This window comes from Helicoverpa zea, chromosome 2, assembly GCF_022581195.2.
Source record: "Helicoverpa zea isolate HzStark_Cry1AcR chromosome 2, ilHelZeax1.1, whole genome shotgun sequence".
NCBI lineage: Eukaryota > Metazoa > Arthropoda > Insecta > Lepidoptera > Noctuidae > Helicoverpa > Helicoverpa zea.
The window spans coordinates 152,171-169,877 of NC_061453.1; the positions used below are offsets into that span (position 1 = coordinate 152,171).

A 17,707-nucleotide genomic window follows, 5' to 3' on the forward strand; every position below is an offset into this window, starting at 1 on the left:
TAGAAAAGTTGCATTGGATGTTCTTTGCCCTCTAAGCCACCATGACTTTTGGTAGTAATATAGCTATCAATCAGAATATCGTTTATTAAAAGAAAAGTTTTTATTTACGTACAGTAAGTAGTTCCTTTGGATGGTTCCCTTTACCGTTTACCTACAGTTTAACGTGCCATCCGAAACACAGTCCATGGTGTCTAAGATATACTTAGAAAGTACATACAAACTTAGAAAAGTTGATAAGCACTTTCTACTGACTTATAAAAATTGAAGATCTAAAACACCCCTTATGTAGAATTCCAGGAGCCCAGCTAGACTATGGCATATTAAGGTATGGCGTTTTAGCAAAAGTTGTTTAATCTGATAAGCACTCTCTAATGACGTATAAAAATCGAAGATCTGGAACACCTGATGTAGAACTTCAAGAGCCCTACTACACTTTTGGTCTGATTTCTTTTTTTGATCAAACTTAACGTTTTCGAAAAAAATCAAAAAACCTAAAATTTTGACATTTGACCTCGAATAACTTTTGACGCACACATGGGATCGATGGGGACTTTTACCGTCTTACCACAAAAACTTTTTAACGTCAGTTTAAGGCTTGTCTAAAAAAATGTCAAATTATGACGTTGACATACGGTTCATTTTGGAGCCACATTTTTTTTAGACAAGTGTAAAACAGTGGTTAAAGTTTTTGTAGTAAGGCCATTAGTATTTTATTTATAATGATCAAATCTAGCTCTCCACTAAAAATCAGCTTTGTGGGAATTTTTGTAATTTGACCACTAATTTTATGTCTATTTTGACCGGGCTATAATGTATAGAAATTAATGTTACAAAATAGGTATGCTGAATCAAACAAAGTAATTAGTCCGTCTTCTACATAGTTATCTATGTAAAATAATAAACACGTATTTTTACCCACGACGGAACGGAGCAGGTATATGCGTTTAGGGTGAGAGATGTGCGTTTGTGTGTTTGTGTGTGCGTTTGTGCAAAGTAATGTTCCCTCCTATCTTCTAAACTAATGATCTGATTTTGATGCGGTTTTCAATAAAGGGTTTGTGTTCGATGAGTTCATGTTCTTAGACAGGTGTCATGGCTGTAACTGACTAGGGGGCGCCACAATATTAGTGCCAAACAATGTTGCAATAGGTAGGTATAATCAAAACTTACAATTCTGTTTTCATCAGCAATGTGTACATGCTTAATGCTGAATGCATGTTCTCAAATAATAAAAATTACGCCTGTAACTCACTAGAGGGCGCTACAATATCAGTGCAAAATAATATTGCAATAACATATTATATGGACTATAATTCGTATATGCTCTCTAAAAAGTCTGAAATAAAATTAAGCAAAATTAAAAATTTTGAAAAAACTCCCCACGGTAAAAAGCTTATTGAAAAATAATAAAATAACTCAAAACCCCCGACTTAACCCAATTATACAGGGTTACTGGTAAGTAGACCGCATCCTTTCAGGAGGTGATAGTATAGGTCAATACGGACAAATTTGACCCTGGGATGCACTGGGCAAAAGTTAACCCGTTTCAAGATAATCGAATTTCAAGATCAGTCGTCTAGGTACACGTATAAATTTTCATTATTAGTCAAAAGTCTTGTTTTTGTGGATTTTTGTGTGTTTTTGGATAGAAGATGAATCATTTCATAATAACAAACCATAAAACTGTACAAATCACAGAGGAAATTATAGCGAACAGCAATTACTTTTTTAGTAGATATTTTCTCAAAAATATTACTCTTCATTTTTTTGTGCAGAATACTTAAAAAACATCTACATTTATCTAGCTATCCAAAAAGCCACAAAACACACAAAAATCCGCAAAAACGAGACTTTTAACTAGTAATAAAAATGTATACGTGTACCTAGACGACTTGTAAAGAAAAAATCTTAAAATTCGATTATCTTGAAACGGGTTAACTTTTGCCCAGTGTATCCCAGGGTCAAATTTGTCCGTATTGACCTATACTATCACCTCCTGAAAGGATGCGGTCTACTTACCAGTAACCCTGTATAGGGATAACCGTCGGGGGCTGCCTTTTCTATATGACATTTCAATAATCAATGGAGTGTATTTTATGTCATCGTTAAACATCTACAATTCTTCAATAATTGTATTCACGACACTAGAAATCCTTTAGCTGGTTTAATGGCAGCCCCCGACGGATATTCCTATATAATTGGGTTAAATCGGGGGTTTTGAGTTTTTTTTTTTTCAATAAGATTTTTACCGTCGGGGGTTTTTTCAAAATTTTTAATTTTTTCTTTTCTTTCTCTGATACAACACGCTTGAATTTTGTGTTAAGTCACTTATTAGTACAAATTTTACATACCTAGATCCCGACTCCGACTTTGTTGCGTTATATCTCATTATTATTTTGTATGTCTTTTTCAGACCTCGGGACTACAGAGTCCCGAATTTTTGGGAGGTAAACGTGGGACCGAAGCCAACACGCTGAGACAACTTTAATGACATGGTCACACAAAACCGACGTTTATCCCTTTATACACTATAGAAATGAACCCAAAGACGACCTGTAGACGTCGCGTCGCGTCGTTAAAAAAAAAGACAATCCCCGGTTCTGTGCTAAACTATTGCTGACTATGGAGGAAAACTACTTGGGCTATTGTGATGGGATGTTTGTGGATTAGAACATAGGAAACTATGGGAACTATGGCACCTCTCGATGACAATGTATTATTATAAACTGACAATGTATTATTATAGACTGGTCCTAAGAAGGACACGTGCGACAAGGATGGCTTCATAAAGGTAGAAAGGAGAAAAAAGAGGCCACCTTGTAGGAATCAGTACGGTACCGCACAAACTGGACCCAACATCCAGCTGCGTCCTGCAGTACCTACGACGCAGTTGTACGTGTCCCGACTACATCACACCACGACGGTGGAGCAGATCGTGGAGTATGTTCGATCAAAGACCAACTGGACCTTGAGGGTGGCGAAGTTGGAGTCGCGCCACAATACGAACTTCAATTCGTTCATGGTGCGAGTTCCAACTCATCACGTCGAGACATTCCTCAAGGAAGAGTTTTGGCCGAAGGGTGTCGTCTATCGGAGGTTCCGAGGATGGCTACGCGACACCCCGCAGCGTAACACGACGCCGACACTTCGTGTGCATTAGTTTTAAGTAGTTTATATAAAATATGTATTAGTATATGATTTAATGTTATAATATTTATGTAGAGTGTTTTCTATGGGCCTTGATGCCTGATTTAAATAAATAAATAAATAAAATAAAAATTATACATGTAAAAATGGCAGGTGGAGACTCGCCACCTCACTTACTCACCCCCGGGAATCAGTCACTGAATAGCAACAAGAGGGCAACAAGGACATGAGCGACTGAAGGGTGAGGATACCTCGGCGGACTTTAAACGCAGGTCACGCGCTCCCTGTGGGTCCAGCATCACCGGCCCACTCGCACTTACCACGAGGCACCTAACCAGTGGCGGATTAAGAGTATCCGAGGCCCTAAGCACAGAGCCTGTGTAGACCCTTTATTGCTTAAATGGAATGGAAGGTAGAAGAAATTGACCGACAAGAAATCGCGCGACGCCTATGTAGTTACAAATAGCGAAGCGAGCGCGAAATTTTAATTATTTTTAAGACTCAGAACCAAAATTACGTAAAATGTAGCCCAAACGTACTTAACTTTTTATTTGTTGACAAATGTAAAAACGAGGACATGCAGTTTCTGAATACGCGAGCGAAGCGAGCAGGAAATTTTGATTATTTTTTAACACTCAGAACCAAAATTACGTCAAATGTAGCCCAAACGTACTTAACTTTTTGTTTGTTGACAAATGAAAAAACGAGGACATACAGTTTCTGAATACGCGAGCGAAGCGAGCGAGAAATCTTTATTATTTTTTAAGACTCAGAACCAAAATTACGTAAAAGGGCTACATTTCAAACCTTCATTTTTTTCTGTTGGACAAGTAAGATCGATATATACGTAAGATCGATAACAACGTCGCGAAGCAAAGCTTCGCGGACCACTTGGACTGCCTCCGGGGACCACCAGTGGTCCGCGGACCACCGGTTAAGAACCACTGATCTAAAGCATCCAAAATTTTCGGATATGATTGTTATATTGCACTCGTAGTTACAGCGTGAGCTTCCCAACGAGTGTCCGATAGCGACTTCAAAACGCTATCGTTGCCTATTAATTCTTTTAAAACTGCCCAACGATGAGTAGAAACCGAAAAAAATTGTATAACAACGGCACAATTGAAAAAAATTCACTGCGATCATACAACAATCAACAGCACTGCGACCAATCAAGTTTAGAGGCGGGGGTGTATGAAAGGTCACTCCCGAACTGCTCGCGCCTTGTGATTTCGGACATATTGTGGATGAATCTCGATAAAATGTACCTAGGTATAAAATGAAACGCCAGCAGAGGATGGAGGCCCCTGGAGAACAGGGGCCCCAAGCACGTGCTTGTAGTAAATAATAATAAATAAATAATAAATAAATGTTTTATTGACATAAAAAATAAAATACAATTACAAAGGAAGCCCTGGCTCCTGTGCTAGGTGAGACCTGTGTTACAGGAGCCAGTGTCTTCACCCAGTGTAGTGCTTATACGTTAATCCGCCACTGCACCTACCCTTCGAGCAGGGCTACTAACCCTGCTCCAGCGACTCCACTCTGGACGGCCAATGAAAGCAAGCCAAGAGGCGTGAGACCTAACCCCGTCATGGTTCACTCCGGCCGGCCGGAGATGGGGGACAGTATACTCTCCCTGGAGCAGTCGGTATATATAGCCCCGCGGGGTCGCTACTCCCCGTCATCAGCCTCAGATGTCCTGCGGGGCTCCGCCTCAGATATTCTGCGGGACTTATATCTCATTATTATTGTCGTTATTATCTCAAGAGCCTTTGTCCCAATTATGTTATGGTCGGCTTCCAGTCACGATGCAACTGAGTACCAATGTTTTACAACCGGTTACCCGCTCAACCCAACACCCCTTGGTAAAACTGGTCAGACTTACCTACTGGCTTCTGACTACCCATAACGCCTATCAGCGGCGTTATGGGTGGGGCTGCCAGAATGTCCACAATACATCTCGGACCGCATTATCACATTACGCCTTCACCTACCAAACGACAACTACCTGAATGTAATAAGCGTATACGCACCAACAATGAGTAACGAGGACAGTGTCAAAGATCAGTTTTATGAAGAACTTTGCCAATGCCTTACCAGCATACGTTCAAACGAACAAATACTGCTGCTAGGCGATTTCAACGCGAGGGTTGGCAGAGATTCTGAGTCGTGGCCGGGCGTGATTGGAAATAATGGTGTGGGCAATATGAATAGTAACGGACAATTACTACTCACACTCTGTGCCCAATTCGACCTCACCATCACTAACACTCTGTTTAGGCTTCGGGACAAATTCAAAACCACCTGATGCACCCGCGTTCTAAACACTGGCACCTCCTCGATTACGCGATAACGCGACGAAGGGACATCTCCCAGGTGCATATCACACGCGTTATGCGCGGCGCGCACTGCTGGACAGACCACAGGCTTTTGGTAACTAAGTTGAGACTCCGCCTTCGTGAACCACGAAGACCCTGCAGGGCTAAACCAATATCTCTCAACTTAGATCGACTGGATTGTAAAGATCTTCAAGAAAAATACCAGAAAGGCCTAACAGATGCGCTAGATGTGTTTGATGCCCAGCAAGGTGACTTAATATCAAAATGGAAACAGATCTCATCCACCGTACTGACTGTGGCTACGGAAACCATAGGATACAAAAAACGAATCAACGAGGACTGGTTTGACCAGAATGATAGGGTCCTAACTGAAGCATTCAAACAGCATCGTGTACTCATAAAGCGTAATGAAGGAAATCATAAATCCAGTCAAGAAGTCCGAAGTAGTGGTGATTCCTTAAGGAAATTAACAAGGAAGATGAAAGATGGATGGTGGCTTGAAAAGGCAAAAAAGATACAGTGGCTTGCAGATACCCATCAACTAGGCGCTTTCTATGAAGAAATGCGTAAGTTGATTTGCGTTTCCATAAAAAACTGCACTCCGTTAAGATCCCTAGATGGTTCCCAAAAGCTCACTGCTAAGCAGGATATACTTGATCGTTGGGCAGAGCACTTTAACCACCTGCTCAATGTAGATCGATCAGCAGATCTTGAGCATATAAGGCGTATCCATCCTCTGACGCCGAATGAGTCGCTTGCTGAACCACTAACTTTTGCTGAAGTTGTTCAAGCCATCAAAGAGCAGAAAAATAAAAAAGCAGTTGGCGTTGATAACATCGCCGGAGAACTGCTGAAATACGGAGGGGAGCAACTTCATACTTACATCTGGCAAATTTTTGATCGCATTTGGAACGAGGAAACAATACCACCTGAATTTAAAATATCCCGTATACAGACACTGTATAAAAACAAAGGAGATCGTTCCGACTGCAACTCCTACCGGGGTATATCGCTCCTCTCTGTCCCTGAAAAGATATTTGCCAGAGTTCTTCTCAACCGGCTTTTACCAGTCTCCGAAGCCATATTGCCAGAAACTCAGTTTGGGTTTCGACCTAACAGGGGCACCGGCGAAGCCATCTTTTCCATCAGGCAACTCCAGGAAAAAAGCCGAGAACAAGGCCAACCTTTGTGTATGTGCTTCGTGGACTTAGAAAAAGCTTTTGACTGCGTGCCGAGGGAAGCCCTCTGGACTTTACTGGCAAAATTAGGTTGTCCTGAGAAGTTTGTGAGAATGATTCGCCTTCTGCACGACGAGATGACCTGCTGTGTTACCTATAATGGTGACCAGTCAGAGTTCTTTCGTGTCACCTGTGGGGTCAAACAAGGTTGTGTGCTTGCGCCAACACTGTTTGCTCTCTACTTTTCTGTCGTTGTCAGTGAAGCACTCAAACAAACTTCTGCTGGAATCAAAATACGTTTCAGGACTGATGGGGGATTTTTCAACCTGGCCAGATTAAAAGCATATACTAAAGTATCTCATGCTCTTATAACGGAGATCATGTACGCTGATGATCTGTGTTTTGTTACCAACTCTGCACAAGAGCTCCAGAACCTGATGACTAACCTTCAGGAAGTCTGTTGTCGTTTCGGTCTAAAAATCAGTGTTAAGAAAACTGAGGTAATGGCAATCGACTCTCAAGGAGCTACAGAACCTATCAAGGTAAGCATTGGCGATACTGAGCTGAAGCAAGTGAATACCTTCAAATATCTGGGCAGCACAATTACATCCAAGTGTGACCTTGATACCGAAATAAACCATCGCATTGGCGCTGCATCAGCTGCTTTCGGTAAATTACGAGCCAAAGTCTTACACACACATGATTTGAAGCTTTCGACAAAAATCTCCGTTTACAAGGCCATAGTCCTCCCAAATCTTTTATACTCGGCTGAAACATGGGTCCTCTATCGGAAACATATACGGGCGCTGGACCGATTTCATCTAAAGTGCATAAGAGACATTCTGAAAATCAAATGGTCGGATCGGATTAGAAATACCGAAGTGCTACGACGCGCGAATGTCTGCGGCATAGAAGCGTACCTGATGCGGCGACAGCTCAGATGGTGCGATCATGTTCTACGCATGGATGATGATTGGGTGGCCAAACGCATCTTCTTTTCTGAACTCCAGAACGGCAGACGGAAACAAGGTGGCCAGTTCTTACGCTTCAAGGATGTTCAGAAAAGACACATGAAAAGGTGCAACATTGATCCTCAGAACTGGGAGACAAAAGCCATTTGCCGCCCTGAATGGAGAGGCCTACTAAAAAATGCGATCAAAGAATTCGAAGAGCAAAGGAAATCCGCACTGGATGCGAAGCGTGATGCTCTTAAGGCTAAAACACCAGTAGCCATTCATTATAACTACGTGGACGGTATCCTAACGTGCAGCCAATGCTCGCGCACGTTTAGACATAAAATAGGGTACTGCAGCCATCAAAGGGCGCATAGAAGAGCTGATCATCCTAGCTCTTCTCTCAATGATAACTGAAAGCAGTCACCATAGCCGAAATCGGCAGGGAAGTATATACCCATAACGACTGCCAAGAATGTTCACAGCCGGAACCTACAGTTTAACTTCCCCTATTGGTATCCAAAATATACATAGAAAGCGCATACGAACTTAGAAAAGTTGCATTGGCAGGTACTTGCCAGACCTGGAATCAAAGTCATACTTGAGAGATTGGTTCTCTACCCCCAAAACAAAAACGACTGCTTCGTTGGTCTAGTGGTCGCAAGCGCGGCTGCTGTGCCAGGGTTCTCGGGTTGGATTCCCGGATCGGGCCGCAATCGCTTTGTGGGTTTTCTCAAAAACTTTCACTAAACAGCCCGTAGTCTGGAAGTTGGTGATTGATTCACCCGTGCTCAGCACGTAAATGTCGATCCTGCGCCTGATCTCTTTCCGGTCGTGTCGGATTGCCGTCCCATCGGTTTATGAGAGTGAAGGAATAGGGAGTGCACCTGTGTCCGCGCAAATGCTCGTGCACTATAATATGTCCTGCGCAAATAAAATAAAATAAAAATAAAATAAAATAAATTTATTAAAAAACACATAGTTCAACATGTACAAATACAAATAGCTCATTGTAATGGCATATATAAATCTTAAAAAATAAAAATAATCATAGGAGTTCACTTAATCTAGACTAATACATAATAAATACGAGAAAGACGGTCTAAATCTAATACCTATATGGACCACCCGAACTAGGATTATTTTAAACCTGTGGCTGATCTCCTTAAATGAGAACAGCCGCCGTAGCCAAAATCTGCCGTGGACGCCATTATTAAACCAAAACGACTTTCACTAGGTCACCACTACTTTGTTATCTCAGTAATATTTAATGTTTTTTTTTACGTAATAATACGTGCAACATTTGCCACACACAACTTAGACTAATTAGAATCACTACTTTTATCCCTATGGTCACGCCTATTGCGCTTCAGTTCTCAGCGTTTTGTCTGCTATGCTTTTGCCGTTGACGTACAAAAAATTAAATACTTATATGTATGGAACGTTTCTAATGGTTATGCGTATTCCGTTGTTTTCCCGTCAACGGACTCTTAAAATTCAATATGAGACGATTCAGACCTTTGATTTTGCTGACCCCGTAGTCCCTGGCATAAGGGACAGGATCCGCGTACGAAGTCGCGGGCAGAAGCTAGTGTTTTCTATGTTTTAATTGTTGATGACAAGTACGTTTCGTTATTACCTCAAAATTATATGACGTTGGAAAGATAATTATGGACGCTCCGTTTCCTTAAAGTACCGTACCAAGATCAGCGCCATCTGCGCCATCTAGGCGTCAGCTAGGAAAAGAATAAAAAAAATATCACGTATAGTTATCGGCACGGATATTGAGCTCTCGGCGGAAGAGTGGGGATCGCTTTGCGCACTGTACACATAAGGCAATAAACCAATAAATCGCTTCTGCGCAGGTGAAGGTCAGGGCTCAATATCCCTGCCGATGATTATAAGGCGATTATCACACTGCCCCGCATGATGCAGCGTAGCGCGTGGATGCGTTTTTTCCGTTGCTTGTAAATATCTCTGTTTGTATGGAAAACACGCATAGTCCAACACACTGAAAATGCATCCACGCGCGTTCATGCGGATCACGCGCATACACGCGGAGAAACATGCACCCCCACGCGTAGGTGCGGGGCGAGACGCAAGGCACACTGAATCCCGCAGTGCCGCGCGTGATTTTGAATGGGCGTGACGTGTATATTTGAAAATGGAACTCGATGAGAGCCGCCGTGCGTGAATCTACAAAACGCACCTACGCGCGTGAGTGCGCAAAAAACCCGCACGATGATGCAGATCTGCACTCCCGCAGGAACGCGCGTAGGTGCGTCAACACGCAAGATGCAGCGTGATGCGGGGCAGTGTGAAGATCACCTAATATCCCTCATTATATTATCAACATACAACCGCCATCTTACGATAAATATCAAACTCGGTAAACGCTAGTTTGGATACCTTGCAAATCGCCACGTATAGATGGCATTCCAATCTGCGAAACTCAAAAATCCTTACTCTTAATTTTATTTATGGTTAAATATCTGCACAGTTTAAATCGTGTTTAAATATATTACTATGTATCTGCAGCTACGGAATATGCATTGTATATGGATACCACAGATTACTATAATTCTAGCAGGTAGAAGTCAATGGATTAAATGATTATAAAAAGGAAATCCCTCATTACATGTGTGATCCGTTGAGGGTTGAAACCTTAGGACCATGGGACCCAAGTGCTCTCAGATTCTATAATGAAAATGAAATGTGCAAGCGCTTATTTGAAGTCCACTCGTGACCAAACATTCGACCAAAGGGCCGGCCTATACTTCTGTCAACAAATATCCACTATCATCCAGCGATGGCCATCATCATGATTTTTTGATACATAGTTTTATTGTTTCCTTTTTATTTGTAAAGATTTTAAATTATGTAATGTAAATAAAGATTAATAAAATATATGTAGCATCTGTCTATATCTACGATCTATATAGTCTGTATACACCTGTGTAGGCTCTGTGCTGTGTAGGGTTACTTTACTCTTTACTCTTTGGTTTAAACTGTCATTCACTCACTGTCATTTCAGCATTCTGTTCTTCTTCCTTTTGTCATTTTTTTTTGTAGGTATTCTAGTAGTTTAGTTCACTTCACGTTGGTGCACAATTCGTTCAGAAGGTGGATTGTGTGTAGTTTAGTTTTGTGAATCGACATTTGTCGGTGGTTGTGTAGTGTGTAAAACAATTTATTATTATGAACCTACAAAATATAGCATAACTGGATCATTATACTTAGTGAACGGAGTTCATTCTACTGTGTAACCAGAAAATGAGTGGCTAAAGAGTCTATTCAAGTGTTTGTTGACCCGTCGTGTGTGATCCAGAGTTGGTACATCGAAAGAATTCAAAAGTGCTTGTGGTCGATCTAGCTGAGATTTACAAAGGTAGCATTCAAATTCATGGCAATGCTTTAGACTACACAAGCTCAATCAGTTAAAAGCTTGACTCCTTGTTAGTCGTCGATGGATTTTTAGAAGGTAAGACATCAATCGAGTTATGCCAAGTATGGGGGAAAAGAATGCACCGGCGAGCTATGGCGTGCGGGTGTCGGGACTATTGTGTTCGTAGTTGCAGTGATGTAGTCGCTTCAGTTGTCAAGTGGCCACACGAGCTTGCCCAAAGTATTGTTCAATGACGGCTTAGCCGGTGTAGCTCGGCAATGATACAGTTAGACGAGACGCTAGTTGGAACGCGGGGTCATCGACGTCGACAACGCTGTCGTCGCTGCCGCCACAGCCGCCGACTCCCTTCTCATCATTGATTGTGACATTTAACTTCCACAAAGTGGTCTGATAAGAAAACAAACCTGTGTTTGGATTTGAATGAGTTCACAGAAATAAATAATATTATTTATTGCATGTATGAGCTACTCAAGTTGTACATACATGACTCTTCTAAATATTTAACAGACATACTTTTCTTTTAGTTTTATAATCATAAAAATATCCAACAAATATGTAGGTGTTTAAGAATATCTGAGTGCCCTTCAGTGGGGAATGCCAAGTTAGCTGTCAGTCAGAGCAGTTATTCTATAACTAAATTGTTGAACCAAACTGCTGTTGTAGTTACATGTTATCAGGAGAGGTTGAGCTTGTGTTGACCAAATATTCAATCAAAGTTTAATATTTCAAATTCATGTATGTACACACAGTGGCGACGTGCTACGTTTCTTTTCTTTTAGTTAACGTAGACAACGCAACGTAATGTGGCAAAGCCATGCATAATCATCAAATTATTTCAGGATGACTTATTGAAAAAAAACAGTTTGGTTGTGCCACATCACTATTTAAAAATTGCAATAAACTGACAACACTCGTAATGTCAGTTTTCTCTATGAGATTTAAAACAGACTATAGTAGTAGTGTAGCATCATCCTCCGATCCTTTTTCTATTTTTTCCAGTCTAAGTCTAACTAGATGTAGCTGAGAACCAGTGCTTTACAAGGAGCGACTGCCCTATCTGACCTCCTCAACCCAGTTACCCGGGCAACCCAATACCCCTAGGTCAGACTGGTGTCAGACTTACTGGCTTCAGACTAACCGTAACGATTGCCAAGGATGTTCAATAACAGCCAGGATCACAGTTTAACGTGCCATCTGAAACACAGTCATTGGTGTCTAAAATATACTTAGACAGTACATACAAACTTAGAAAAGTTGCATTGGTTGTTCTTTGCCCTCTAAGCCACCATGACTTTTGGTAGTAATATAGCTATCAATCAGAATATCGTTTATTAAAAGAAAAGTTTTTATTTACGTGCAGTAAGTAGTTCCTTTGGATGGTTCCCTTTAAAACTTAGCAAGTTGTCTATGTGATTCCACACTGGTGCTATCATTCGACTCATTTTTTATAATTCTGGTATTCATTATCTTCAGAATACAAGCTTATGGCTGGTAAGGGTGGTGCTCAGTCAGTCACCAGTGATCATCAATCAAATGTGAAATCCCAGGCCCAAGTCCCATTTGTACATCTTTGGCAGTAATGCCAGAAACTCTGACAACCTGACCAAGAGATTATGTAGCAAGTTTGAGGAGGCTGTCACTCTATGACATATTATAATCATATTTCTTAAAAAGTACTGTATCAAGCTTGACTCAAAGATGATGACTGTTATAAGTGCACTGACCAGAAAATACTGAAGCATTATATCTTCTTGAACAATACTAAATGTACTCAAAGACTACATTGTCAAAAACATGACCTTCATTATTATAAACATTTTAAATATTTCAGTTAAAAAATTTACAGATTGAGACAATTTAGTTTGAATAGTTCCAGCCCAAACAATATAATGCAACTTCTGGGTATATGCAACTACAATACTAAGGTGATATTATAACCAAATTGCTGTCAAACTGTATCACAGCATGATATAAATAAACAATAACCCATATCATTGTCATATCTATTGGGTGAACATAAAGATGTAAGATTCTACACTTAATATTATAAACCTGATTATCTGGTCTGATTTGAAAAAAGTCATGGTTAGGTACCTCATTTACTGAGGAATGTAATAAGCTATTTTTGTCTCGGTTAGCAAAATAGGTCCTAAAGGACTGTAAACTGAAAAATGAAGGAAAAATGAAAAATGAAGGAAAATGTAAACTTTGTATGTTAGTCTTTATGTCCAACTGTTATTTATTTTGCTTTTCCTGTTTTACAGCTTAACTTATTATTTTGCATTTTCATTCAGTTGCTTAAGATTGGTGCAGCCTACTGAAGATGATGGTGGAAACCATCCTGGAGTCCTCTCAGGACTTTGGTAAGTGTTGCAGTAGGTATTATAATATGTAACAAACTATAGAGTGTGTATTGTTCTGTGGCGAGTATCCACTGGTTACCATTGCTCATCTTACACTAACATTTCTGCACATTCATTATTATATTGACATAGATAAAGTGCAGAGCACAAAGTAGTTAGCTAAGTAAATATATATAAAATGTCCATAAAATAATAATTCTACTCATACATAAAACATTACATTGGCATTAGCCAGCCAAAGGAAACTGTAAACTGATATAATATGTTGTAAATAACATTCAGCATAAAATATGTCTGTTTCCTGTCAGTTATTGGTTTTCCTGCTTGTTATGGTGATATTTCGATAGCTATAGTCTTCATGTTTCAGTAGCTTGCTGTACAAGCCTAAATTTGACACCTTGTTTTATAAACTGATTTCATAGTCATACAAATGTCCCTGTCATCTGGTTGGATCCACTATTTGGTTAAATGACTAGCGACGATATTTGATTGATATTTGGTTGTAGCAAACAAATGGCGACCTCGATGGCGCAATGGTCACCATACCGGACTGCCGAACCTGAGGTCCCGGGTTCGATTCTCGGTTCGGTCGACATTTGTGTGATGAACATGCTTGTTGGCCGTGGTCTGGGTGTTACAATATGTATTTATAAATATGTATATATGTAGCTATATGTAGTTTATCAGTTGTGTTAGCACCCATAATACAAGTTAATTAATAACTTACCGTGGGGCTAACCGACCGTGTGTGAAAAATGTCCCGGCATTAAAAAGAAAAAAAAAGAAAAGAAATGGACTTTCGCATTTATATTATTAGTAGAATATAAATAATAATAAAGTTAAATAAAAATATAGAACTTGGGACCAACCTGAGCAATGCGTGATGGACGGGAGCCGACCGGATGATGGTGCCACAAACATGTTTTGGCGTAACCTCTGGTCGACGCCCGTATTTCACGAGGAGGGTGACTGGACACGTGGTGTTGAGCGGGAGTGTGAACAAATACCAGAAATGGAAGAGGTTAATATTACCTCCTCCGACGTAGCCTATGCAGTCCGTCCGATGCAGAATTGGAAATCACCAGGGCCGGACGGACTGCACAATTTCTGGTTAAAGTGGCTGTAAAGTTCACATCCCTGTTTAGCATCGCAGTTTCAGTCATCCTTAGAAGCCGGGTCACTCCCACAGTTTCTAACAACAGGCATTACCCACCTGCTCCGTAAATCTGAAGTACCGCGGAACCCAAAAATTATAGATCGATCACTTGTTTACCGACGGTCTATAATCTTCTTACATCTATTTTGAGATTAAAATAAATCAACATATTGAAAAATATTCAATCATGTCAGTTTCTCAAAATGGATGTAAGAACGGGTCCCGTGCTACTAAGGAGCTGCTCCTCACTGATATGGTCATCAGCCAACAGGTTCGACGATCCCGAAAAACATTTTCGACATGTTGGATAGACCAGCGGTTTCCGAATTCTTTTGGCTTCGGAACCCTTTTCATTTCACCATTTTTCGGCGAAACCTTAGCTTAAGTAAGAAGTAAACTAAAGACGTAAAATATACTTAGGTAGGTACGGCTCGTGGCGCGTGGTAGTGCACCAAAAGGTTATAATATGGTTAGAGACATATTCAGTATACTCAGGCGTAGCATGGCCACACTTGCCAGAAAATAATTTGGCCACCCTTGACTTTGTGTATGTGAATAGTTTTCAGTTTGAAGACTGACAAAGTAAACGCAAAAAAAAATAGATTGGGTTTGTACACGTGCGAGGCGAGCGAGCGCGATTTTTTTTAACTAAAAAAAGAAGTTCCAAACACCCGCTAGCATTGAAAGACATTCAGTGGTAGCCGGTATCGCGAGCGAAGCGAGCGCGAATTTTTTTTAGTTTAATTACCTACACAAAATAAACAAAACCACTGTAAATTAATAAGGTCTCAAAAAGTACAATATCCACACAAAAAAGCAAATCCAAATGAATAAGCAGCTAGCGATGAAAGCGCTATTGCTTTTTCTGAACCAGAGGAATAAAAAAATAAAACATCAAAGGAAACCTCGACGGAAGAGCGCGAAATTTTATCTTTGCTGAATACTTGAGCAATTAAACGAACATAAAAGCATCACACGCAACATGGAGTCGCGAGCGAAGCGAGCGCGAAATTTTCGGACTCGCGGAGGTGCAAAAATTGGAAATAATGTCACACTTTGATTCATGGTAAAAATAGCCACTGGAAATACTCATATGCCGTGTCATTTCACGTCCTGTCAAATGTATGAAAACGTATAATCCTGGCGATGAAATAAGCCCAAAAAATGCGGTGATTTTTGGCCGACTCGCTACCTACTTATATGCCGATTGCCGAAGACCTGGAGGTATTAAGTTAATCTACAATTTGTAAAAAAACGGAATTAATTTATCTGCTGCCGTGGCCTTCCCCTGCGCTTGTCGCAAAAGTACGAGACTTACACTCCCAAGTGGTACCCACCTACATGGTGCCTAAATGGAATTTTGGAATGCAATATTTAAAACAATTTAATTGAAAATGAATAATAATTTAATATTGTCAAAAGTGAAACGATTTACCATATGGAAATCTAGAATTTTCCACGGAACCCCTGAGGGCCTGTCACGGAACCTCAGGAATTAGGATTTCATTTGGGAACCGCTGAGCTACACGGACGAATCTTCGGGGCTCTTCATGGCCCCGATGTAGACTTCAAAGCGTCCGTATCTTGGCTACGCTTCGGTGACCTGTTTGGAGAAACCGAAGAGTTTGTATGTGCAATTATGGACGAAGTTATCCTTACGAATAACTACCGGAGATATATCATGAAAGACGGGACGGTTGACATATGTCGGGCATGTCACCCACCGGGTGGATCTATCAGACATATTATATCTGGTTGTTCTCGTTTGGCTAATGGTGAATATTTGCACAGACGTAACCATGTGGCCAAGATCATCCACCGGCGCACGAGGTTGTCGCCATGTGGAATGTCGACACGGCTGTTATTGTGCCGATTGCCGTTACGGCTAATGGTCTAATAGCCAAGAGCCTCGACCAACACCTCATGAGGCTCTCGTTAGGCGGCTGATTCAGAAGGCAGTACTCCTTGATACGGCGCGTATTGTGAGGAGGTTTCTGTCTCTGGCAGAGGCGGCGCTAGGCGTGGGCGACGTGGGCCACCGCCTACGGCCTCGCGGTACAAGGGGCCTCGCGCCTCAAATACAATTTTTAAAACCACCAACCAAGTCAATTCCTAGCCCGTAAAAATAATGATGATGTCCTCCTAGCCGATTATCGGCTACGGCGGCTGTTCTCATGTAAGGAGATTAGCCAACTACGCAGGACATATTATAGTGCACGAGCATTTGCGCAGACACAGGTGCACTCACTATTCCTTAACTCTCATAGCCCGATGGGACGGTAATCCGACACGACCGGAGAGAGATCAGGCGCAGGACCGACATTTACGTGCTCTCCGATGCACGGGTGTATCAATCACCAGCTTCCAGGCTCCGGGCTGCTTTGTGAAAGTCTTCTAAAACCCACAAAGCGATTTCGGCCCGACTCGGGAATCGAACCCGAGACCTCGTGCTTAGCAGCCGCACTAGCGACAGCTAGACCAACGAGGACATGGAACATGGGATTGCTTGCGTTGTATGGAAGTTTAACCTTGTAAAATGTCAAATAGACAAGCAAAGCAGACGTCGAAAAAAAAGCGCTCACTTCGCTCGCGGTTTCTTCTTTATTTCTAATGTATTCTACGTTTACTTTTAGAGTTCTCAACTTAACAAAAAGTTGGAGCACCGAAGAAACACAGCTGACTGGCGATCCAGTCAAGGTTTCTTTTAATTTGTGTTTAATTCCGCGTTAAAGGACAATGGGCACAAATATATGGGACCTGGTATACCCCACCAATAGCGATGTCATTCATATCATTGGATAGGCCTTTTTATGTAGAACAACATTTACTATGACAGCTTTGCTGAAATGTTTGTCCGTTCTGAGATATAGATCAAAAATTGTGCAAAAGTTAAACTAATGTTAACTTAATAATCTATTGATATCTCAAGTTTTTAGAGGAAAAACTAAGTTCCACTAAGTGTAAGTCTCCTGAGTCCTACCTGCTGTGCCCGTTAGGGTCCATAATTGTTATTATTATTTAGCAGTTCAACCTTATACTGTACCAACTGGATATTGGGCGTAATGATAAAAGCCACCAATAAGAAAGCCATACATATCGATGGATAAGTCTTTTTAACTGGAACAACATTTACTATGACAGCTTTGTTCTGTTGTTTGTCCG

General features: G+C 41.1%; 1 protein-coding gene across 4 annotated transcripts in view; it reads left to right on the plus strand.

Annotated features, from left to right (window-relative positions):
* The first annotated feature begins 10,638 nt into the window (after nucleotides 1-10,638).
* Nucleotides 10,639-17,707, plus strand: part of LOC124637867 (formin-like protein 5) — a 50,437-nt gene continuing 43,368 nt past the window's right edge. For 2 of the 4 annotated variants that reach the window (XM_047174591.1, XM_047174619.1), the window contains exons 1-2: nucleotides 10,639-11,101; nucleotides 13,321-13,389. In XM_047174591.1, coding sequence (XP_047030547.1) covers nucleotides 13,350-13,389 — 40 coding nt within the window. In that variant the 5' untranslated portion in view covers nucleotides 10,639-11,101; nucleotides 13,321-13,349. Of the gene's footprint in view, nucleotides 11,102-12,214; nucleotides 13,237-13,320; nucleotides 13,390-17,707 lie in introns of those variants that run through there. The other 2 variants (XM_047174600.1, XM_047174608.1) reach the window with 2 other exon arrangements.